Source organism: Stomoxys calcitrans, chromosome 2 (genome assembly GCF_963082655.1).
Source record: "Stomoxys calcitrans chromosome 2, idStoCalc2.1, whole genome shotgun sequence".
Taxonomy (NCBI): Eukaryota; Metazoa; Arthropoda; class Insecta; order Diptera; family Muscidae; genus Stomoxys; species Stomoxys calcitrans.
This window is the reverse complement of record NC_081553.1, coordinates 36,550,177-36,575,944: the sequence shown is the minus strand read 5'-3', so window position 1 is coordinate 36,575,944 and position 25,768 is coordinate 36,550,177. Positions and strand designations below refer to the sequence as shown.

The following is a 25,768-nucleotide window of genomic DNA, read 5'->3' as shown; positions in this document are numbered from 1 at the left end:
TAGAAGCTTCGCCTACGGTAAAATGATATTTCTTTAGTTGTAAAACCAAAAACTCTTTAATAGCGGAAGTGTATCGATAGCCGCAACTGATTATTCGCTTACCGAACCAAAAATTATTCTCTTGTTTCTCTCCTACTAGAGAAAAAATGGTGAGTATTTGAGCGTATAGACCAATGAAGGGCAAACCTACTCACACTATTGCACATTACTGTGTACGTTAATACACAAGAATATAATCCCAAGTAAGCCCATGCAAAAAGCAAATGCAAATTTTGCCCATGAAAATTCCACTACGTAACAAGAGCAAACTTCTCACATATCAATGAGTGCCGTCCGATTCAAGTTTAAGCTCAATGATTAGGAGCCTCCTTTTTATAGCCGAGTCCGAACGGTGTGCCGCAGTGCGAGAGAGAGAGAAGTTTTACATGGAGAGAAATTTTACATGGAGAGAAGTTTTACATGGCATAGTACCTCACCTTATTGAGCAGTCAATTTATTTGACAGTTAGGTAGAGTGCGGATGGTAAACTCGGCTTAAGAACAAAATGCTGGTACGTCCATTGTCAAAAAAAATCATAAGAACAACGGACAAATGGCTGCAAGAAAACACAGAAAGAATTTCTAAGGCACATACATTGTTTGGTAATATTAAAGGAATGAAGAAATATCCATCCCAAAATAAGTATTTAAATGTGCTACAAAAAAACCAATTTCCATAAGTATTTTTATACCCACCACCATAGGAAAGGGGTTACATTCATTTAGTCATTTCTTTGAATACGTTTTCAAAAATATATGAGCTTTGTGCCGTACAAGTGATAGAAAAATATCACCTCCAGAATATCAGGGAAATTGAGTAAACGTGAACCGATTTAGACAATACTTGGCACAGTAGTTGGAAGTCATACCAAAACGACATATGCAAAAAGAATTTGCGACATCTAGGACTCTAGAAGTCAAATCAGGAGTTCGGTTTATATGTAAGCTATGCCAGGATATGGTCTGACTTAGACCATACTTGACAATGTTGTTGGATTTCCTAACAGAACTCCTTGCATTTCATTCAAATCGGATAAGAATTGCGCTCTATAGAAGCTCAAGAAGTCTCATCAGGAGATCGGTTTATATGGCGGCTATATCAGGTTATAGACAGATTTGGACCATACTTATCACAGTTGTTGTTGTCATAACAAAACACCTCATGCAAAATTTCAGCCAAATCGGATAAGAATTGCACCCTCTAGAAGCTCAAGAAATCAAGAGTCATGATCGGTTTATATGTCAGCTGTATCAAAATATGGGCCGATTTGGCCCATTAAAAATCCCAACCGACGAACACTAACTGCGAAGTAGAAGGGTGATTTTTTTGAGGTTAGGATTTTCATGCATTAATATTTGACAGATCACGTGGGATTTCAGACATGGTGTCAAAGAGAAAGATGCTCAGTATGCTTTGACATTTCATCATGAATAGACTTACTAACGAGCAACGCTTGCAAATCATTGAATTTTATTACCAAAATCAGTGTTCGGTTCGAAATGTGTTCTTTCACCGTAACGTTGCGTCCAACAGCATCTTTGGAAAAATACGGTCCAATGATTCCACCAGCGTACAAACCACACCAAACAGTGCATTTTTCGGGATGCATGGGCAGTTCTTGAACGGCTTCTGGTTGCTCTTCACTCCAAATGCGGCAATTTTGCTTATTTACGTAGCCATTCAACCAGAAATGAGCCTCATCGCTGAACAAAATTTGTCAAAATTTGAACACATTTCGAACCGAACACTGATTTTGGTAATAAAATTCAATGATTTGCAAGCGTTGCTCGTTAGTAAGTCTATTCATGATGAAATGTCAAAGCATACTGAGCATCTTTCTCTTTGACACCATGTCTGAAATCCCACGTGATCTGTCAAATACTAATGCATGAAAATCCTAACCTCAAAAAAATCACCCTTTAGTACACAATTTCTAGCTTTGCTCTTTCGAGAGTTAGCGTGCTTTCGACAGACAGACAGACGGACGCTCAAGGATATATATACTTTATGGGGCCTTAGACGAGTATTTCGGCGGCCACTGTAGCGCAGAGGTTAGCATGTCCGCCTATGACACTGAACGCCAGGGTTCGAATCCTGGCAAGACCATTAGAAAAAAAAAAATTTTTTTTCAGCGGTGGTTTTCCCCTCCTAATGCTGGCAACATTTGTGAGACACTATGCCATGTAACAAATTCTCTCAAAAAAGTTTCGCACTAAGGCACGCCGTTCGGAATCGGCAATAAAAGTAGGTCCCTTATCATTGAGCTTATAAACTTGAATCGGACTGCACTCATTGATATGTGAGTAGTTTGCCACTATTCCTTAGTGGAATGGTAATGGGCAAAATTTGCAATTTGCATCTCTACCCGTTCTCACACGACATATTTTTATACCCACCACCGTAGGATAACACATAGGAGCAACACATCGAAATATCAATTTCCGACTCTACAGAGTATATATATTTCGGATCGTCGTAAAATTCTAAGATGTTTAACGATGTCCATGTGTCTAGAGCCTTCAAAAATTAAGATAATGAGTTGAAATTTGGCATAAATACGTATTTTTGATGCACGCTGTTTAAGTTCTTGAACGGGCTAAATCGGATCTTATTTATATATAGCCGCCATATAGACCGACCTCCCGACCTCCCGTAATACAGGACCCAAATATGCTACAGATCGGACTATATTTAGATATAGCTGTCATACAGACCGATCTGCCTATAAAGGATCTGATGCCCATGAAAGCTTTATTTTTTAACCGATTTCGCTGAAATTTGAAACAGTGGGTTATTTTAAGCCTCCCGACATCTGACATAAATATGAATCAACTCGGACTATATTAAGATATAGCTGCCATATAGACCGATCTCCCGATAAAGGGTCCGAAGCTCATAAAAGCTTTATTTTTTATCCGATTTCGCTGAAATTTGAAACAGTGAGTAGTTTTAGGCCTCGTAATACAGGACCCAAATATGGTACAGATCGGACTATATTTAGATATAGCTGTCATACAGACCGATCTGCCTATAAAGGATCTGATCCCATTAAAAACTTTATTTTTTAACCGATTTCGCTGAAATTTGAAACAGTGGGTTATTTAAAGCCTCCCGACATATGACATAAATATGAATCATCTCGGACTATATTAAGATATAGCTGCCATATAGACCGATCTCCCGATAAAGGGTCCGAAGCTCATAAAAGCTTTATTTTTTATCCGATTTCGCTGAAATTTGAAACAGTGAGTAGTTTTAGTCCTCCTAACATAGGACCCAAATCTAGTTCTGATCGGACTATATTTAGATATAGGTGTCATATAGACCGATCTGCAGATAAAGGGTCTAAAGCCCATAAAAGCTTTATTTTTTAACCGATTTCGCTGTAATTTGAAACAATGAGTAGGTTATGGCCTCCCAACATCGGACCTAAACATGGTTCTGATCGGACCATATTAAGATATAGCTGCCATATATTGGGTTGCCCAAAAAGTAATTGCGGATTTTTTAAAAGAAAGTAAATGCATTCTTAATAAAACTTAGAATGAACTTTAATGAAATATACATTTTTTACACTTTTTTTCTAAAGCAAGCTAAAAGTAACAGCTGATAACTGACAGAAGAAATAATGCAATTACAGTGTCACAAGCAGTGAAAAAATTTGTCAACGCCGACTATATGAAAAATCCGCAATTACTTTTTGGGCAACCCAATAGATCGATCTGTCGATAAGTGGACTGATGCTCATAAAAACTTTATTTATTATCCGATTTTGCTGAAATTTAAAACAGTTAGTTTTTCTGAGCCTCCTGATATCCGACCTGATTCATATCGGTTTATATTTGGATATATCTGCCAAAAAGACCAATATTTTGTTCTACAAAATTGAATAGTGACATATATATTAGACCACTCAATGTCCGTGACAATTTTGGTTGCTTAAGTAAACCTATTTTCACCGGATTGTGACGAAAGGGCCACTGTAGCGCAGAGGTTAGCATGTCCGCCTATGACACTGAACGCCAGGGTTCGATAAAGGGTCCGAAGCTCATAAAAGCTTTATTTTTTATCCGATTTCGCTGAAATTTGAAACAGTGAGTAGTTTTAGCCCTCCTTATACATGACCCAAATATCTGATCGGACAATATTTAGATATAGGTGTCATATAGACCGATCTGCCGATAAAGGGTCTGATGCCCATAAAAACTTTATTTTTTAACCGATTTCGCTGAAATTTGAAACAGTGGGTTATTTTAAGCCTCCCGACATCTGACATAAATATGAATCAAATCGGACTATATTAAGATATAGCTGTCATATAGACCGATCTCCCGATAAAGGGTCCGAAGCTCATAAAAGCTTTATTTTTTAACCGATTTCGCTGAAATTTTAAACAGTGGGTTATTTTAAGCCTCTTGATATCCGACTTGGTTCAGATCGGTTTATATTTGGATATATTTGCCAAAAAGACCAATATTTTGTTCTACAAAATTGAATAGTGACATATATATTAGACCACTCAATGTCCGTGACAATTTTGGTTGCTTAAGTAAACCTATTTTCACCGGATTGTGACGAAAGGGGATTTACACATATTCTCGAGGTGGTGGGTATCCAAAGTTCGGCCCGGGCGAACTTAATGCCTTTTTACCTGTTTACTAGTTTTTTTTTCGATTTCTTCCACTGTGCGTTGTGTACTTATTTACTTTGGGCCACTGTACGACATAATGCTTGTTTACTGCCTCCAATACAGGAAGTACTTTCTCTTCTACTTAAACATTCATCATAAATTAAGTGATTTCTATATCCACCTCCTTTTGACGATGGATCATAACAGTCATAAATAGAGGAGAATCCGCCATCAAAATGCAAATCAGAGGCTATAAATAATGCAAAAACAACGATTATTTATATATATACACATAGTAACAGCAACTAAAAAGTTACTTGGCGAGCAAGTGGGGGGGGGGGGGGGGGTGGAAATGAGAACACACACACACACACACACAAAGTTATGCTAAACTATCAAAGTCAAGAAAATATATTGAATATTCCTATCGGAATTAATAAAATAAACAACAAAGGCAAAAACACCACAACCAATGCTTGATTTTGCAGAGCACGAACCTCTTTTTGCTTCATATTTTGCCTTAGGCCCAAAGGGGTGATGATGGTGACAGACCGTGTAATGCGTGTCTGAGCAACATAAAAATCCTCCTTAAAAAAAAAATCCTCTAAAAATGAAACAAGGCCCGCTACAACGAATACAAATCAAAATTGAGAAATCATAATTTTTTTTATGCACATTGCATATAAATACTCGTTCTAACTAGGAATTCGATACAGGCGCTGATGGATTGGGTATGAATCGAAATAAAAAAAAAATCGTAGATTTGTTTAAGGTCTATAAAAAATATGAAAAAGGCACAACAATAACAAATAATACATCGTAGCAAGTACCTATGGTGACCGGAAATGCAAACACACACACACACGCACACATATATAGGCTCATGATGTTGTGGTAATTGTGGCAAGAAGGAAAATTCGTTCCTTCAAGTCAGCCACTCTGCCAGTTAGTGTGCCCCCGCTAAAGGGTTGGAGCTTAACGTTAGCCAAGTTAACCACGGATTCAACAATTCATTACATCGCCACAGTATTGAAAAGCAATAGAAGTCATTAGTACTTCGGTCGGCAAAGTTTCTTTGGTTGGCAGCCGGAAAAGTTTCAGTTTCAAAGTTATATATTTATTTACCAAATAGAGAAGGATGCCTTCCTCTAAGTCTGCTAGTCGCCAGTCAGCCAGCCCTGCAGTGAGTATAGTGATGATGAAGTATAGTGATGAAGTTGCATGAGTTTTCAGATTTGTTTGCAATCAATGCATAAAAATTTTTAAGTGGAAAAACAAAAAAATTGCCCAAAAAAAAAAACACAAGGGGAAGAAAAGTGTGAAAACTTTCTTTTTGGTAATTGAAAATGTTTGAGGTAATTTAAAGTTTTCTTTATTGAAGGCAAATAATTTCCCTTAGTTTATACTTTTGGTCAATACATCTGAAACCAATTAGCTTTGAAAAGAAAAGAAAACTTTAGTAAATTTTTGGAAGCCAATAAAAATGTTGAAGATATTTAATATCAAAAACAAGTAAAAAAGCATTAAGTTCGCCTGGGCCGAAATTTGGACACCCACCACCTCGGATATATACGTAAACCCCCTTTCGCCACAATCCGGTGAAAATTTGGATAACTTATGCACCCTAATTCGTCACTGGTGAATTTTGTATTTTAAATTTCAACAAAATCGGATAATAAATAAAGCTTTTCTGAACTTCAGACCCTTAATCGGCATATCGGTCCATATGACAGCTTATCTAAATACAGTCCGATCTTTACTATATTTAGGTCAGATGGCTAAAAACTACCCACTGTTTCGAATTTCAGCGAAATCGGATAAAAAATAAAGCTTTTATGGGTTTCAGACCCTTTATCGGCAGATCGGTCTATACGGCAGCTATATCTAAATATAGTCCGATCCGAACCACATTTGGGATAGATGTCAGGAGACCTAAAACAACTTAATATTTCAAATTTCAGCGAAATCGGTTCAAAAATAAAGCTTTTATGGGCTTCAGACCCTTAATCGGGAGATCGGTCTATAGGGCAGCTATATCTATATAAAGTCCGATCTGAACCATATTTGGGTCAGATGTTGGGAACCTTTCAGCTACTCACTGTTTCAAATTTCAGCGAAATTGGTTAATAAATAAAGCTTTTATGGGCTTCGAAACCTTTATCGGCAGATCGGTCTATATGGTAGCTATATCTAAATATAGTCCGATCTGAACCATATTTGGGTCCTATGTTTGGAGGCCTAAAAATGTCAACTGTTTCAAATTTCAGCGAAATCGGTTAAAAAATAATGCTTTATGGGCTTCAGACCCTTTATCAGCAGATCGGTATATATGGCAGCTATATCTTAATATAGTCCGATTTAATACATATTTAGGTCACATATAGGCAGGCCTAAAACTACCCACCGTTTTAAATTTCAGCGAAATCGGTTAAAAAATAAAGCTTTTATGGTCTTCAGACCCTTAATCGGGAGGTCGGTCTATATAGCAGCTATATCTATTTATAGTCCGATGTAAACTATATTTAGGTCAGATGTCTGGAGGCTTAAATTAACCCACTATTTCAAATTTCAGCGAAATCGGGCAGTAAATAAAGCTTTTATGGGCTTCAGACCCTTTATGGGCAGATCGGTCTATATAGCAGCTATATCTATTTATAGTCCGATCTAAACCATATTTAGGTCAGATTTCGGGAGACTTAAGTTAACCCACTATTTAAAATTTTAGCGAAAATGGGGGGTAAATAAAGCTTTTATGGGCTTCAGACCTTTTATCGGCAGATCGGTCTGTATGGCAGCTATATCTAAATATAGTCCGATCTGAACCATATTTGGGTCAGATGTCGGGAACCTTTAAGCTACTCAAATGCAAATTTCGCCCATGAACATTCCCTTAAGGAACAGGGGCAAACTTTTCACATATCAATGAGTGCAGTTCGATTCAAGTTTAAGCTCAATGAAAAGGGGCCTCCTTCTTATAGCCGAGTCCGAACGGCGTGCCGCAGTGCGACACCCTTTGGAGAGAAATTTTACATGGCATAGTACCTCACAAATGTTGCCAGCATTAGGAGGGGGAAACCACCACTGAAAATTTTTTCTGATAGTCTCGCCAGGATTCGAACCCAGGCGTTCAGCGTCATAGGCGGACATGCTAACCTCTGCGCTACGGTGGCCTCCACTGCTCACTGTTTCAAAATTTAGCGAAATTGGTTAATAAATAAAGCTTTTATGGGCTTTGAAACCTTTATCGGCAGATCGGTCTATATAGTCGGTACATATGTGTGGCTCAGGGGAGTTTATGAGATGTGTCGTCCCTGAAACACTTGGCCATAAAACAGTTATAAGATTTGAGGTGATTTTTACCATAATCTGCATATATGTCCTGTTATGAGGGGTATATAGGGTGGGGCGGCCACCCACGCACTAGAACCTGAAAAAATTTCATCATCGTGCTCCACTGTAAAATTCCTATTATTTGAGCAGCAATTGCAATTGGTTTAGGAGGAGTTTATGGGGTGAGACTACCCCCCCAACACATGGTCTAAAAATCGCTTTCTACTATCAAAAGCCTATTATTTGAGCCCCTTATTGCCATAGTAAGCAAACATGGACGATGTGAAGGGAATTTAGGGGGCGGTTCCTGAAATAATACCAGCATCGTGCTAGAGCAAAATTTTGTTTGAGCTCCGTAATGTTGAGAGATTTGGAGGTGGCTATCAGGGCTATCAGTGTACTCTTCTAACAAAGACCTTTTATTGCTGTCCTATTCTACTCTGATCGGCCGATCATATATTATTTTTAATCCGTTTTTATAGGTAGGATGGGGGAAGGGGATTGCCTGACACGAATTTATTTGAATCCCATATGATCTTTATTAGTCTATGAATTCGCTCGGAGGGTTAAGGGTCATCTAAGTTTGGATGTTAGATATACTCTACCTTAAAAAAACTAAACTTTACTTGAGCCCGATACTCTCATGGGGATTTTGGCAGTGGGAAGGTTCCCAGCGTGCTGGTTTGTGGCATAGGGTATGGTGTTGTCCCCCAGAAGCTTGGTACCAAAAGTGGGTATCAAATGCATGCTCTACTCCCAAATACCTTTTATTTCAGTCCCACATTGTCGTGGTCGGTAATATCTCCGATTTAGGGGTGTTTTGGGGGTTGGGGTAGTCCCCCAGACACTTAGCCCTGAAAAACTATCAGCATCGTGGTCTACTCTCAAAAACCACTTATTTAAACCCCTTTATTGGTTTATGGCATGTGGCGTGCACTTAGTCCCACATTGGGATATCAGATTCGTATTCTACTCCCAAATTTCTTTTATTTGAGCCCCCCTATATGGCCAGTAAATAAGTCCTGTTTGGGGTATGTTTTCGAGAAGTGGTGGAAGCCAAGAAACTTGGACCTGAAAGTTGGTATCAATTTCGTGCTCTTCTCCCCAATACCTTTTATTTGAGCTCCATATTGCCATAGTTGGTAAATATGTACGATTAAGGGAAGTATTGGGGAGTGGGATGGTCCCCCAAATACATAGCCCGGAAAAAATATTAGCATCTTGTTCTACTCTCAAATATAATCTGTTTGAACCCAATATTGCCCCTGGTTTAAGGGAAGTATATGAATTGAGGCGTCCCCCAAACACTTGACCCCAAAAAAGGGAATAAAATTCGTTTTCTAATCTGAAATAACTACCATTTAAACCCCTTATGGGAATAATCAGCAAATATGGCCGGTTTTGGGAAGTGGGTCCTAAAAACCATTAACATCGTGCCCCACTCTCTTTGAGCCCCAAATTGTCATGGTGAGCAAAAACGTCATATTTGGGAATTGTTATGGGGATGGGACGTCCCTAAGACAGTTAGTCCCGAATGCTGATATCAGATTCGTATTCTACTCCCAAATACCTTTGAGCCCCTTATTTTCGTAGTCGGCAAATATGTCCGCGTTGGAAACTTAAATCGAGAGATCAGTCTATATTGCAGCTATATCCAAATCTGGACCCATCTGGGTCAAATTTCAGAAAGATGTCGAAGGGCCTAACACAACTCTCTGTACCAAATTTCAGCAAAATCGGATAATAAATGTGGCTTTAACGGGCCTAAGACCCTAAATCGGAGGATCGGTCTATATGGGGGTTATATCAAGATACAGTCCGATATAGCCCATCTTCGAACCTAACCTGCTTATGGACAAAAAAAAATTTGTGCCAAGTTTCAGCTCAAAGACAGACGGACGGACATGGCTAGTTTGTCTTAGATTTTTACGCTGATCAAAAATTGCAAATTTTGAACATTCCACTAGGGAACAGGGGCAAACTTCTCACATATTAATGAGTGCAGTCCGATTGAAGTTTAAACTCAATGATAAAGGGCCTCCTTTTTATAGCCGAGTCCGAACGGCGTGCCGCAGTGCGACACCTCTTTGGAGAGGAGTTTTACATGGCATAGTAATTCACAAATGTTGCCAGCATTGGGAGGGGAAAAACACCGCTGACAATTTTTCAGATGGTCTCGCCAGGATTCGAACCCAGGCGTTCAGCGTCATAGGCGGACTTGCTAACCTCTGTGCTACGGTGGCCTCTGATCAAGAATATATATACTTTATAGGGTCGGAAGTAAATATTTCGATGTGTTGCAAACGGAATGACAAAATGAATATTCCCCCACCCTTCGGGGTATTTTGGCTTTTGGCTTAATGGGGGCCCCTCAAGTGCATTTTCTCTACATGCAAAAACAAAAAATCATAAGCAATTAACAAACTTTTCGACAAGTTTACTTCTTTTAATGAAAACGTTGGGACTTTGTTTAGTGTAAAATTGCAAGCATTTGTGAAGAATAAAAAGGATGGATATTTCTTAATGGCGTCAAACAATCTATGCACTGTAGAAATTCATGGTGTTTCCAGCCTGGCGCCGTTTTATGCGAAGTTTATTGTTTATGGCATTGTTTATGCAAGCATTTTTTCTATCTAAAGTAAAATTTTAATAATTGTCACATCCTTAAACGAACGCGTTTCTACCAATATTGACTGCTGGCTTTGTCCCGAATTTTGATATCGGATTCGTATTCTACTCCTAAATACCTTTGAGCCCCATATTTCCGTAGTCGGCAAATATGTCCGGGTTGGAAAGACCACTTGGTGACTAGGCACTTAAAATATATATCAGATTCGTTATCTACTCCCAAAGACCTTATATTTGAGCCACATATTGCTATGGTCGGTAAATTTGTCCTCCCAAACATTTGGTTCCACATTTGGATATCAGATTCGTATTCTACTTTCAAATACCATTTATTTGAGTCCCATATTGCCATGAGCAGTGTTTTGGGGAAGGGGAGGACCCCCAGAAACTGGATCCCGAAATTGGATATCAATTTCGTCCTCTACTCTGAAATACCTTATTGGAAAAAAATCATATTCAACTAAAAAATGATTGAATCAATTAATTTTTTCATTGAAAACAATTTTATTTTCAATTAAATTTTTAATTGAAAATTTTGTTTGCTATTTTCTGTTTTTCTGGGTAAGTTCACAACAAATTTCTTTTGCTTCTATTTTTCTTTCAGATGCAAGCCTACCGCGACAACTTCAAACAAACTCCGTGTCCTTCGGTAGTTGATCAAGCGCCACCCTCACAAAACCGATTACCATTTACGAAAGGCAATCGTAGTCGTAGCAGTACAAAAAACGATCACAATACCACAGGTTCAGTGAGTGGCGCAGCTGCAGCATCAACTACGCCCAGAATGTTAAGTCCAACACCATCAGAAGATGCTGGCACCTCCGCGTTGTTGCGCCAAAATCAAGAATTGCGTCAACGTTTGGCCGAGGAGGCCAGCAGTTATCGACGACGCTTGGACACCTACAAACAGGCTCAGCAGAACCAGACCACGTTAGTCAGTCGATTGCAATCGAAGATACAGCAGTATCGTCAGCGATGCAATGATCTGGAGGAACGCATGCAAGAGACTATCAAACCATCGACACCATGTCCGACGGCACCGAAAATAACCACGGGACCAACTTCAAGTCAGGTTATGGTAAGCTTGGCACACAGAATTACAAATGTAAACTTTTTTAGTTTGAAAGTTTTTCTCTTGTTCCAAAAATTTTTTAGTGCTCTACCTCGTTGACCTTGGGCCATTCCAGCCAGCCTTGCTCCTCGTCATTGGAAACTCCCCCCTCACCGGGCACTTGTGTTGGTGGAGGAGGTGGCGGTCGTGATTATGTTGTACATGAGGATAGTGGCGAATTGTGTCGCAAACTGGATGAGGAGCACAAGAAGTGTGAACAATTGTTGGCCCAAAATAACACTTTGCGTCAACAACTCATCGAGTCGAATCGCACAAATGAGGCTCTGACCAATGATTTGCAGAAACTCACCAATGACTGGTCGAATTTGCGCGATGAACTTTTGGTGAAGGAGGATGAATTTAAGGAAGAGGAGCAGGTAAGTATTTAAGATTTGTATAGAAAATTAAAAAAAATACATTTTTGAAGAAAATTTTGTGAATTTTAAAGAAATGTCAAAAAAATGGACCTTAAGGAAGATGAATTTATAGAAAATGTTTTCTCAAAAAAATGTTGCGTAAAACTTTTCAAAAGCCATTTCTAAAAATGGTTTTGAATGAAAAAAAATGGTTAAAACCGATTTTGGCTGGGATGGCTTTTTGGCGGCCCCTCAAATTCGAACTCCTGAACCACCGAGGGAAAATTTCAAAGTGCTGAAAGGTTTTATTTTTCTCTACACGCAAAAAAAAATCATTAGCAATCAACGAACTTTTCGACAAGTTTACTTCTTTTTGGTGAAAACGTTGGGAAAAATCGCAAGAATTTGTGACGAATAAAAAGGATGGACATTTCTCAATGGCGTAGAACATTGTCTATACACTGTAGAAATTCATGGTGTCTCCAGCCTGGCGCCGTTTTATGCGAAGTTTATTGTTTTTGGTATTGCTTATGCAAGCATTTCTTCTATCTAAAGTAAAATTTGAAAAGTTGTCACATTCGCAAACGAACGCGGTTCTACCAATATTGACTGCTGGCTAAGTCAGCTTTACTCAATGAAAACATACCAAAAATCAGTCTTTTTGAGCTTCTCCCTCTCTCTCTCTGCCAAATGGAAGAGCCACAAGTTATGAACAAACCAAACGAATCATATTTTCGTGTAGAAAGTCATCTTTTGCTGTAAGCGAAATATTTTTGGCTTAAAAAATGATTTGAATTTTACATCAAAATTTGAGAAATTCACAACTAATTTTCAACAGTGGGGAAAAATGTTGCACAGTTACTTTACTTAGTACTTCTCGAATAAAACAGAACTTTTGTTGCCAAAATATTGCAAAAGTTTTATTTTTTTGTGTGTATTTTTTCTCTCCACTTTTTTTAATTTCCCAACCCACTGTGCACCAGCTTAATTTTCTACCATTTCCCAACCTTCTGCAATCACTTTTTTTACCTCTTTTTTGCAGGCCTTCAAGGACTATTACAATAGCGAACATAATCGTCTCTTGAAAATGTGGCGTGAAGTTGTTGCCGTCAAACGTGCCTTCAAGGACATGCAGACTGCCATGAAAAACGAAGTTGCCAAAATGGGCCTAGAAGTGAATGGAGCTGTCAAAGATATCAATGCCACTTGTAGCAATGTCAACTTTAATCATCAGCAAGCCAAACGTTTGGCCGACGAGCAATTGGCCCAGGCTAAACGCGATAATGACGATCTACAAAATCAATTGGCCACCCTTAAGGTACAGCATGAGAGCGCTCGCCATGAGATTCTGGAGCGCGATCAACGTTTGCTCGATCTGATGAATCAATTGAAGAAACTCGAAGATCGTTGCGCTCAGGCCGAATCCCAGGCCATGTTGGCTAGTCGTTATAATGACGAAATTGATCGCTTGAATAGTTCCATGCGTGAGATAGCCCAAGCTGTTGTTCTCGATGCGGAAATAGCCGATCGTGAACAGGCTGATGCAGCTGTTGCCGGTGCCGGAGGTGATATGCAGCATATGCATTTATCACGTGATACCTCGGCCACTGCTAAATCACCTAGACGTTCATCGGCTCGTGCTTCTCAGGCCTTTGCCGAGGGCACCATTTCTGCGGTACAAGCGGCCTTGCACAAATATCAGTTGGCTTTGCATGATATGCAGGTGAAATACCAAAATACCCATGAGAGTCTACGCACCACCAAAACCCAATTGGACACCAGCGAAGGCACCAAGGCCCTATTGACCACCAAGATTCAACAGTTAACCGAAAAGTTGGATGCAAGTAATTCCAAATTGTCGGAACTATTTAAGGAACGCGATAGTCTGCAAAAGACGTTAGATGAAATTCGAGATCAAAAGCAACAGTCGGAGCAGGGTAAAGCAGATATAAATAATGCGGTAAGTCTGAGAAAAAAATTGAACAAGTAAGAGCGTGCTAAGTTCAGGCGGGCTGAATCTTATATACCCTCCACCATGGATTGCATTTGCCGAGATCTTTGCGCGGTATCTCTTTTTAGGCAAACAAAGAATAATGGAAAAGAATTGTTATGCCATTGGAGATATACGAAGTTATAGTCCACTTGGGACTATAAGTAAATTGAATGCTCAAGGCCATAGTAGAAGTCATTGGGTATTATTTCATTCCAATCGGATAAGAATTGCGCCTTGTAGGGGCTCATATTCGGAAGATCGGTGTATATGGGAGCTGAACGAGGCTATAGATCGATTAAGGCCATATTGGCCACGTATGTCGAAGGTCATGGGAAATGCCGTTGTACAAATCGATTAAAAATTGTGCCCTCTAGAAGCTTTAAAAGACAAGATCGCAGATAAAGTTTATATGGCAGCTATATCAGATTATGAAACGATTTCAACCATACTAAGCACAGTTGTTGGAAGTCATTACAAAACACTTCATGCAAAATTTCAGCCAAATCGGATGAGAATTGCGTCCTCTAGTGTCTCAAGAAGTCAAGACCCAAGATCGGTTTATATAGCAGCTATATCAGGTTATGAACCAATTTGAACCCTACTTAGCACAGTTGTTGGAAGTCATTACAAAACACTTTATGCAAAATTTCTGCCAAATCAGATGAGAATTGCGCCCTCTATTGGCTCAAGACGTCAAGATACAAGATCGGTATATATGGCAGCTATATCAGGTTATGAACCGATTTCAACCATACTTAGCACATTTGTTGGAAGTCATAACAAAACACTTCATGCAAAATTTCAGCCAAATCGGATGAGAATTGCGTCCTCTATTGGCTCAAGAAGTCAAGATACAAGATCGGTATATATGGCAGCTATATCAGGTTATGAACCGATTTCAACCATACTTAGCACATTTGTTGGAAGTCATAGCAAAACACTTCATGCAAAATTTCAGCCAAATCGGATGAGAATTGCGTCCTCTATTGACTCAAGAAGTCACGATACAAGATCGGCATATATGGCAGCTATATCAGGTTATGAACCGATTTGAACCCTACTTAGCACAGTTGTTGGAAGTCATTGCAAAACACTTCATGCTAAATTTCAGCCAAATCGGATGAGAATTGCGCCCTCTTTTGGCTCAAGAAGTCATTATACAAGATCGGTTCACATGGCAGCTATATCAAAACATATACCGATTTGGCCCATTTACATTCCCAACCGACCTACACTAATAAGAAGTATTTGTACAAAATTTCAAGCGGTTAGCTTCACTCCTACGAAATTTAGTATGCTTTCGACTAACGGGCGAGCGGACATGTCTAGATCGACTTAAAATATCATGACGATCAAGAATATATATACTTTTTGGGGTCTTAGACGCATATTTCGAGGTGTTACAAACGGAATAACGAAATTAGTATACCCCCATCCTATGGTGGAGGGAATAAAGATAATTTTAAGGCTATGATGACTTGTAATTTACATCCGCGGTGGACAAATACAATGACATATTATTGTGTGCATTCACAAGAACACAAGCTCGTGGGCTTGTTTAATTTTTGTACTATACAGAGCAGTGCAGCGAAAATTGTATAGAAATGACATCTATCTAGTACAACAATGTTATGGATAAATTATCAGTGCAGGCTTATGTAGAACATGTGTCTTCTGAATTGGCATGAAAGGTGGCCTGCTGCAGAAATACCTCCATTGTGAACGGCAGAAAATAATTTAAACCAATTTTTTTTTATAAAATTAGGTAAACAAATGTTGTACATTTAATTGTCTTCTGTGTCCGCATATGTTTTGCAAACTTCATTTATATAGTTTACAAGTTTTTTCCTCATATTGTTTAACAGGTTGGTAAACGGTGTTACCGCCTATTGTCAAACAAACAGGCTTGCACTGGATACATTTTGTGTCGTTCACGGCTTGAGTGTCCAGTACTAAAATATAACACAGCAAATGTGCACATGTGATAGTGCGTCCTTCGCTGCTTTTATTCCTGGGGCCTAATTTCCGCATACGTGATTAAGTGCGCTTTCATATCTCGTATTTAATGGATGTTATATCACTTTATACATACTTTAATGCCAATGTTTTTCATAAATTATGATCGATTTAAACTTTCTTGTCAAATAAAGAAATACATTATTCACAATAGAGAGATACCCAACGATTTTACTCGTTATTGTTGGTGATTCGGCGGCCTTATCGGTGTTTACTATTTTATCGAATTTCGCTGTCTTATCGATTTTAGGGTGATTCGGCGGCCTTATCGATATTTACTATCTTATCGAATTTCGCTGTCTTATCGATTTTAGGTCTTATTACCATTAACGGTTTTTTCTACTTTAGCTGCAGTAAGGACTAGAACATTGTTATCGACATTTGCACTTACAACGTTATATTATCGAAAGACATCTCAACGTGGTAAAGGCGTTCAAATGTGTTGAATTTTATTGGTATGACCATTCGGTTTGTGCTGCAGACAAAGTTTAAAAAACTCGAGACATTTTAGTTTATCTTTATAAGCCCTCTATCAATGGTACGCACAAACTAAACTCTGCACTGCATCTTATTTAACCTTCAAATTTCTTTTCCATCCTATTTTAGTTTGAAAACTTAAGTGCCGATTTTGAAAAACTACAATTCAACTATGGTAAACTACAAAAGAAAATTGATGCCTTGGAGGAGGATAAGAAAGCGGTCGAATTGGAAATTCAGCGAATTCTCAAGGATAAAAATATTACCGAATTGAATTTGAGGTAAGTTAGATATTTGTTGATGTTGTTATAGCCACATTTTCATGTGAAGGTGGCGATACTTGTCAAGCTCTTGTAGGTGAGCAAATCCATTCCGGTTCAAAGGACCGATCGCCGCGGAAACAAGGTGGCCATTGGTTATTTGAAGGCGCCAATAACTTGGCTTGTCATATCGAGCATCATGGGCACTCAATATTTATACAAAAGTCGGTGCCGCCCGCCCTCTCACAGAGACTTTCCGCTCGATAACGCTGAATGTCCGCGACTGCAGTTGCAGCTACTCCGTATGGAGCATTCCACTACGCAACCGCAACCTGTGGATAAGCCCGTTAGCTTGCATCTAAACTACTCGTGATAGCAATGGACACCACACAGGTCGAACCCCGGCCTGTGTGAGGCTCACTGCTATCTTGTGCCGGGCATAGCAGCAATATGCCTGCCGCTCAACTTGGATACAATGTTGTAAATAGATGGAGAGAAAAATTAGCTATATATGGGAAAGGGAAGGGGGTTCTCTACATTAATAAAGTTTTTGCATAACAAACTAATTCAGCTCCTTTTAGAAGCTTAAAGTTCTTTCCTTAGCTCAAATTTTTCTTTTTAATTCTTTTTGCTCCATTTTAGGGCCGAAGAGGATCGAGGCAGTCGCTTAAGAGAAGAAACCATATCCCTGCGAGAAGAATTGAATCGCGTCAGCTTAAATCGAGATCTCCTGGAGCAACAGCGCATTGAGTCCGATAATTTAATCAATTTGCTGGAAAAACAAAAATCCGATCTCGAATATGATCTCGATAAGATTCTATTAGAAAAATGCGATCTACAAGAACGTTTGGAAAAATTATCTTGCAACAATTCTTCCACAACCGATGAATTGAAGGTCATACAAAACAATTTGTGTGAAGTACAAGAGGAACGCAAGCGTCTGGCTCAACAATTGCATGATCAAAGCAACGAACTGGCTGAAGTGCGAAAGGAGTTGAGCAATTTGGATAAACTACGCTTGGAACTGGAAACAGATAACCTGGGCTTCAGCGAAAAGGTCAAATGTTTGCAAATGGAAAAAGAAAAGATATTGCAGGATTTGGCCTGCATAACAAGGGATCGTGGGGATATTCACAATCAACTAACTGCCATGTGTCGCAAGAAGGAATCCCTAAATGAGGAGTTGATGCGCACCCGACAGCGATTGGAACAGACCACAGAGACCAATAATCGTTTGAATCGCAATCTCGAGGAAATGGTCAAAGATGTGGAAGAAAAGCAGGTGGTCATTGATTTGCATGAAAAGGAAACTCATCGCTTGCAGGTGGATGTGAAAAAGAGGAAAGGGCTTTTATAAGGTATTAACAGAAATCTTCTTGCATTTGTAGGAACTTTTGGCCGCCTTGCGTTCTGAGAAAGAATCCTTGGATGCTGTTCTCTTCGATACCAATACCAATTTGGAGGCCACCGAGGAGAAGAGAGCCCAATTGGAAAAGGACTTGAAAGAGGCTTTGGTAAGGGAGGAATCTCTTAAGAACAATGTGGCTCGTCTACAAAAGGAACTGGAACAATGCCAACGTAGGGCTCAAGAAACCAAAACTCAGCTGCTCAATGCAGCCCGCGAAGCTGAAGCTGATTTCAATCAGAAGTTAGCCAATTTGAAATCCGCAGGCGATGAGGCTGCCAAAAAGCATGCCGAGGATATGCTGCAGCAACGCAGTGCCCTGGAGAAGAGAATGCAGCAGGCCTTGCAGGCTTTGCAGACCGCTAAAGATGATGAGATTGAAAAGCAGCAGGAACGTTTGGAAGGTCTACAGTCTCACTTGGAGAGTTTGGTGCAACAGCATGAGGAGGCTTTAATAAGGGCCGAAAATGAGAAACAGCAAGCTTTGCTTATAGGTTGGTTTCGAGAAAATGAACCCAGAGAAAAATCTACTATTTCTCTTTCTCTCTCTCTCTGACTTTTAGCTCATCGCGACAAGCAATCGGTACAGGAGAGACTGGAATGTATTGCCCGAGAATTATGCTCCGAACAGGATGCCTTGGAGAGAGCCAAGAGAGAGCACAATGCACGCGATGAGAAACAACGCAGCGGCATTGCTCAGCTTAAGGATGAATTGGCGGCATTGCGTACCCGAGAAGAAGAACAAAAGTAAGTATTCCCAGATATCAAAGCCTTAAGGATAAGTCATTGCATACCTTTTTCCAGGATTAAGCTTGAGGAATGCATACGCAAACAGGAGATACAAATAAGCTCCATCAAAGAAGAGCGAGACAATCTGTTGCGTATAAGTGATGAACTGAAAATGGACATACGTTTAAAAGATGATAAAATGGAATCCATCAACAATGAACTTCAGGATACCATGAGAAAGGCCAAGGAAGGTCTGTTGCCAATGCATTTCCTATGGCTCCCTTTTCAATCTCTAATTTACTTCTAGGCGATGGTTATATTGAGAGTTTACGCAAGGAACTTACCGACACCCGTCGCCAATTGGCCGATAGCAACATCGAGCGTGACAAGTACTCCAACAGCAACAAGGAACTGAGGGATCACATCAAGCGCGTGGAAGGTGCCAAGCGTGAACAGGGCCGTGCCATAGAAGAGGCTTTGCAGAAGATCAGCAGTCTGGAAGATAATAAAAACACTTTGGAGAATGAGCGAACTCGTCTGCAGACAGTCTTGAAAGAAACGGAAAATAATCTCTCCAAGGCCACACAGGAGTTGAACTGTACCAGAAATAATTTACAAAAGACTCAAATGGAATTTGCCGCCAAGGATGAGGGAGGGAAAGAGTTGCAAAATCGTTTGGGTGCTGAAATTGAGTTGAAGGAACGGGCCGTACAAGAGCTGAATCAAGTAAAGAAACAATTGGCAGACTTGGAGGCCAATCTGTGTGCCACACGTCAGGAATTGGGACGTCTTAGATGCCATGCCAATCAGGAGGAGCATCGTTTCCACAATCGAGAACAGGAATTGGCTGCTCGCATGGAGGAAGCTCGCGGTCGTGAGAAGCGCCTAGAGGATCAGAAGCACAATTTGGAGGTATGTCTGGCCGATGCCACCCAGCAGATACAGGAGTTGAAGGCCCGCTTGGGCGGAGCTGAGGGTCGCATTCGAGCTTTAGATGAGCAATTGGCCTGTGTGGAACTACACAAACGTGAGAACGAGCACAAATTGAGCTCCGTAATTCATACACTGAGACGCATTGCTGGCATTCAAATCGATGGCAGTGTCAATCTCTCGCACCGCCTGGTTAGTCCTTCACGTCGTTTCAGCCCTGTGCGCAGTGTCTCGGGCGGTGTAGCTCCCAGTTGCCATGACTTTGATCAGCGCAGCACTTCGCACTGCAACGATGGTCCAGCTCTTGATGTCGATCCAGACCTCATACGTAAAGGTGTTCGTTGCCTTATGCACCAGGTGGCCCAGATAGAACGCGAGAAGGACGACTTCAAAATGCAATTGGCCACAGCCAAGAAGCAACTGACCGATGCCGCCGATCAGCAAATGAAATGCGATGCCAAAATATCCAAACTGCAGCAAATGATACGTCACCTGCAGCAGGAAAAGAGCAATTTGGACACCGAGCGTAGCATGAAGGTTTCCGCCCTCAATGCGCTCGAGGAGAAGTTCCAAAAGAAATCCGATGAGTGCCAGCAATTGCGTGAGAAATTGGCTCAAACTGAAATGCAGCTGAACTCCTGCACGGAGGAGAACTCACAAAACGAGGACCGCTTGGAGAAATGCCGCCAGCATGGCGCGAAGCTGGAAAATGAAAAGCGGCATTTGCAAGAGGAATTGGCTAAAATCGAAGGCAAGGCAACTAAATTGGATCTGCAGCGTGTGGCCTTGGAGGGAGATATCACACGTCTGCAAATGGCATTGCAAGAAAAGGAATGCCACATCAGAGCAGCCCAGGAACGTTTGGACAATCAAGGTCGCGCCTTGGCTCAACTGGAGGACAGATGCACTTCTTTGAAAACCTCTCTGGATCAAATGAAGGAGCGTCTGCAAAAAGCTGCAGTAGTAGAGGCAGAGTTGAGAGGTGAACTTAAGACCGCCAGCAAAGAGATCTCCGAACAGGGTCATTGCTCTCAGGCCAATGAGGATAAATTGAAGCTCTTGCAAAAATCTTTGCAAACTGCGGATAATGAGAAACGCATACTGGCCGAGCGCTTGGAAAAGGCCCAAACAACCATCAATGAACTTAGAAGAGGCCAACAGGCCCAACTCGATAGTGCTCAACGCTTGCAGGATCAAGTGAACGACCTGGAAGTCAAGAGATCTGCCCTTGAGTCTCAGCTACGTATTGCCAAATGGAATCAAGAATCGGGCGACAAAAGCAATGGTCCCAGCAATAATGGCGAAGAAGATGATCTCAGTCGGCAATTGAAATCTTCGCAAAGAGAAAAGTCTGAGTTGCGCAGCAAACTGCAAGTGCTGCAGGATAAAGTCAAGCAATTGGAGTCGGAACGTAAGAGTAAATTCTCTGGTGACAGTGTATTTGACAGATCAGAAAAGTCAGGTGGTGGTGGCGGTGGTGGAGGCTATTACGATGGCAGCTATGATTCTAATCGCCAGGAAGGCAATGGCGGATCTAGCAATGATTATGGTCGCAAGAGTAATGGCGGTGGCGGCACCTTCAACTGTGGCCTAGATCATGCTGTCATTGAACAGGAAAATCGAGATTTACGTTTGAAAGTAAGGCGCCTGGAAACCTTGCTGGCCGAAAAGGAATCCGAATTGGCTCGTCTAAAGGCACGCATGCATGACAGTGCCAAATGCATGGACGGTTTGGATTCCGATCGTTATCGCAGTGCCCAAATGCATGCAGAAAAACTATTAGATGCCCGTGAGCAAAGTCATCGGCAACAGGTTTTGCGCTTAGAAAATCAGGTTAGTGGAAGTGTTAAAGGGGTTAATAAGATACCCATATTGAGTTGTATTTTTTATTTTCGACAGATATCCATGTTGCGGGAACAACTGGCTCAAGAGGCCAAACGCCGCCAGCAATATATTTTGCGCAGCTCCAAAGCCAATCGTGAGATGCAGCATTTACGCAGCACTTTGGGAGACTCACTGCGTCATGTATCGCAACATCCGTTGGATCCTAATCTTTTGGAGAGTGAATCAAGAAGGTAAATATAAAGTGAGGCTATGCTTTCAGGAATGCTTTATTTTTGATAAAATCTTCTGAGTGAATTAAATTTTGCGAAATTTTTATATGAAAATAAAATTTTTGAAGAAATTTTCTATGGACATCCAAGTTTGACGACTTGATCTATGAAAGTCTAATTTTATTATTCTAAACCGCTGTTGGTGCCCTACTTTTATAGCTGCAGACTGTTAATGGATTGACCCATTCGCATAGCGGTCCAAGCTCAAAAATCAAGCAGGGCAACCCAAAACTACTAACTTTTTGTCACTCAATTAGTTAGCACACTTTTTCCAAATCAGCTGTTTTCGATTGGGTTTTGATAATAAGTCTAGATCCCCTATATGTGGCTCTAGGTAGTATTTGGGCCTATATTTGGTGTTTGCGGTTATGAAAATCGCCCTGAGATGAAATAGCTTGGGAACCTGTCGCACATCGAACTTTAGCCATTCTTCCATTCTGTTTGAAGCTATAGATGTGGCTAATGCTGCGAGAGGTTCTCCCTTGTTGCCGAAATGGAAATCGTTTTCTCGAAGTGGAAGCTCTGGGCTGGAGGGATCTCACATTTTCCAGGACTTTCAGTCTACCCGAGTGTGTTGAAATTGAAGGGGAGGAGGAATAGTCTTTGAGTTCTTACGAATAAGGCAGTTATATAGGCTTCAGGGTGTGTAGCGTTTTTTAAGCAGAGGTTGAAGTCGTGAAGTCCCTTAAAATAATTTCGATACAGAAGCGGTTGCTGGTCAGACTATGACGTTTTATTTAGTCAGTTAAGCAGCGCTCTGGCGTCAGCCCATCTAAAGTCCAGACTGATTATAAGATGAAAAGAGCATCCTCGAACCATGTGGAAGGCCATCAGGCTTTGCTGACTTGGGTGACAGATAATAAGGCTGCTGATGTGCTTGCTTGATGAGTTCGGATCTTGTTCCAGTATCAGTGATCCGTCACGACACTTATTTTGAGACAGAGTAATCATGACCCCTACCTACTGACAGAGGTCCTGACAGACCATAACAATGTCAGGACATTGACTTCATATTGAAAGGTGGACTTTCGCAGGATTTGTGGGGATGAGGAAGTGTTAAAGGCGATTGATAACCTTTTGTTGCATTTCCATGGAATTGTGGGGAAAAGGCATAGGATTATGGCCCATGTGGGTAGCGTGCCTAGACTCACGAATTTCTCTCGTCATTCTATATACGAGATATATTTCTGTTCTTATTGTGGTGGCCACAGTGGCACTAGGGTTTGTATCTCAGCCTATGGCGCAGAATTAATGGTAAACATTTGGGGGTATGGCGACCTACATTGTTAGGTTATGTTAGGTTTAAATGGCAGTCTGCCATCTGATTCACTTAGACGTTTTCGTCCATTGTGATACCACAGGAACAGAAGAGGGAAGATGCCTTCTAGTTCCTACCGTTGAACCATCCAGATCGCTTTAAAAATCCCATAAACTTGCGAATGTTCACATGAGAACCTAAAGTGAAACTCCTCCTGACTGCTAGTGCAGGACACACACACAGAAGGTGTTCTATAGTCTCTTCTTACTCGATGTCCCTACAGCTTCAGCAATAGTCGTTGCTGGCAAACTTCAGTCTGTCAGCATGTTTTCCGATTAGACAGTGACCTGTTATGACGGACGCAATGACTGAGACGTCTGTTCTAACCAGTGACAGCAAAGCGGTAGACCTCTTCAAGTCTAGATTAGGCCACATAGTTTTGAAATGCTCACAGCCCCCTCTTTGTGACCATCTATCATTTGTTGGCCTTCGGGCCGGGTCCTGAAAACTTAGCTTACATGTCGCTAGAGGCATACCCACAGATTCCAGTGTCCCTAGAGTGTATAAGGTAGTTCCTAGTCTCGCAAGCTCGTCCACTTTACAGTTCCCTGGGATATCTCTGTGGCCCGGCACCCAGAACAGGTGAATTTTTAACTGTTCAGCCATCTCGTTGAGAGATTTGCGACATTCGAGGACGTGTTTGTTTGTGTTCAGAAATACGTTCTCCAGGAATTTAATGGCTGCCTGGCTGTCTGAGAAGATATTTATGCCAGTTGTCGTAATGACATATCTTGGCCATTCCACCACTTTCGTAATTGCAAAGATCTCTGCTTGATACACACTGCAGTGGTCGGGTAACCTCTTCGATATGACCAGTTCCAGATTTTTAGAGTACACCCCAAAGCCCATCTGGTCCATCCTGGAACCATCCCCATAGAAATCTATGTAACTTCTGTTACTAGGGATATCTTAGTTCCAATCGGTTCTATCAAGAATAGTGGTACAGTACTTTTTAACAAAAAGCGTCACAGGTAAGGTGTAATCCATACTGCCTGAAACATCGGATATTGTATCAAGAATAACACAGTGTCCGTAGCAGCCACATGACCAATTAGAAAGCTCCCTTAACCTCACGGCAGTGGTCGCTGCAATAATATCCAGATGTAGCATTAAATTCAGTCCATCCGATGGTGTCGTCAAACAAGCCATCCTTTGGATCCGGTTAAGTATTGAGCAGTAGGTGGATTTTTGAAGCGCCGTCCACCAGACCACAACACCATATAGCATAATAGACTGACAACTGCACTATATACCCAATGCATGACACACGGTCTAAATCTCCAACTTTTGCCAAAGGCACTCTTTCAGGTGTATAGGGAAAGAGTGGCCTTTCTTGCCCTTTCCAAAATGTTGGATTTGAAGTTCAATTTCCTGTCCAGCAAAACACCCAGGTATTTTGCGCTTTCTGTAAATGGGACATTATCTCCACCCAAGGAGACAGGTTCCACAGTAGGCAACTTATATCTCCTGCTGTCTTGCACGGATTTATACTCAGACCACTTTCGGTAGCCCACTTTGCTGTTGCACGTAGAGCACTTCCTCTTAGAGTGTTGGGAAACTTTCGCCTAACCGCAATTGGCCCGCCATCAGCATACGCGACCATTTTTACGCCTTTTTCTTCCAGAGACAATAATATATTGTTAATGGCTACACTCCAAAGTTGAGGAAACAGTACACCTCCTTGTGGAGTTCCTCTGCTGGCTCATCTTTTTAGATCCACAGATCCCAAGCCTGCTGTAATGCATATTTTAGTAAGTAAGATATTGGGTTGCCCAAAAAGTAATTGCGGATTTTTTAAAAGAAAGTAAATGCATTTTTAATAAAACTTAGAATGAACTTTAATCAAATATAGTTTTTTTACACTTTTTTCTAAAGCAAGCTAAAAGTAACAGCTGATAACTGACAGAAGAAAGAATGCAATTACAGAGTCACAAGCTGTGAAAAATTTGTCAACGCCGACTATATGAAAAATCCGCAATTACTTTTTGGGCAACCAAATATTAATAAACTTTCTTACGGTAGAGTTGATGCCTAGACGGGGGGATATGGCCTCTTGAAATTTTGCACAGATACTTAATATTGATGTAAGTCGTTGAGTATTGCAAATGGGCCATATCGGTTCAGATTTGGATATAGCTCCCATATAAACCGATCTCCCGATTTGACTTCTTGAGCCCCTAGAAGGGTAATTTTCTTCCGATATGGCTGAAATTTTGAACATAGGGTTCTCTTATGACTTCCAACAACAGTGTCAAGTGCGGTTCAAATCGGTCTATAACTGGATATAGCTCCCATATAAACCGATCTCCCGATTTGACACATGAGCCCTTACAAGCCGCAATTTTTGTCCAATTTTGCACATAGTGGTTTGTTATGACTTCCGACAACAGTGCCAAGTACGGCCCAAATCGGCCGATAACCTGATATATCAT

The 25,768-nt window shown here is 40.8% G+C and overlaps 1 protein-coding gene across 1 annotated transcript in view; it reads left to right on the top strand.

Moving 5' to 3' along the window:
* The window catches only part of LOC106090224 (rootletin), a 60,406-nt gene that overhangs the window by 32,964 nt on the left and 1,674 nt on the right, over positions 1–25,768 (top strand). The window contains exons 3-12 of the mRNA XM_059362664.1: positions 11,232–11,705; positions 11,783–12,115; positions 13,137–14,054; positions 16,710–16,861; positions 17,483–18,164; positions 18,229–18,739; positions 18,809–18,992; positions 19,050–19,225; positions 19,282–21,737; positions 21,804–21,979. Of these exons, the coding sequence (XP_059218647.1) occupies positions 11,232–11,705; positions 11,783–12,115; positions 13,137–14,054; positions 16,710–16,861; positions 17,483–18,164; positions 18,229–18,739; positions 18,809–18,992; positions 19,050–19,225; positions 19,282–21,737; positions 21,804–21,979 (6,062 nt within the window). The remainder of the gene's footprint in view (positions 1–11,231; positions 11,706–11,782; positions 12,116–13,136; positions 14,055–16,709; positions 16,862–17,482; positions 18,165–18,228; positions 18,740–18,808; positions 18,993–19,049; positions 19,226–19,281; positions 21,738–21,803; positions 21,980–25,768) is intronic.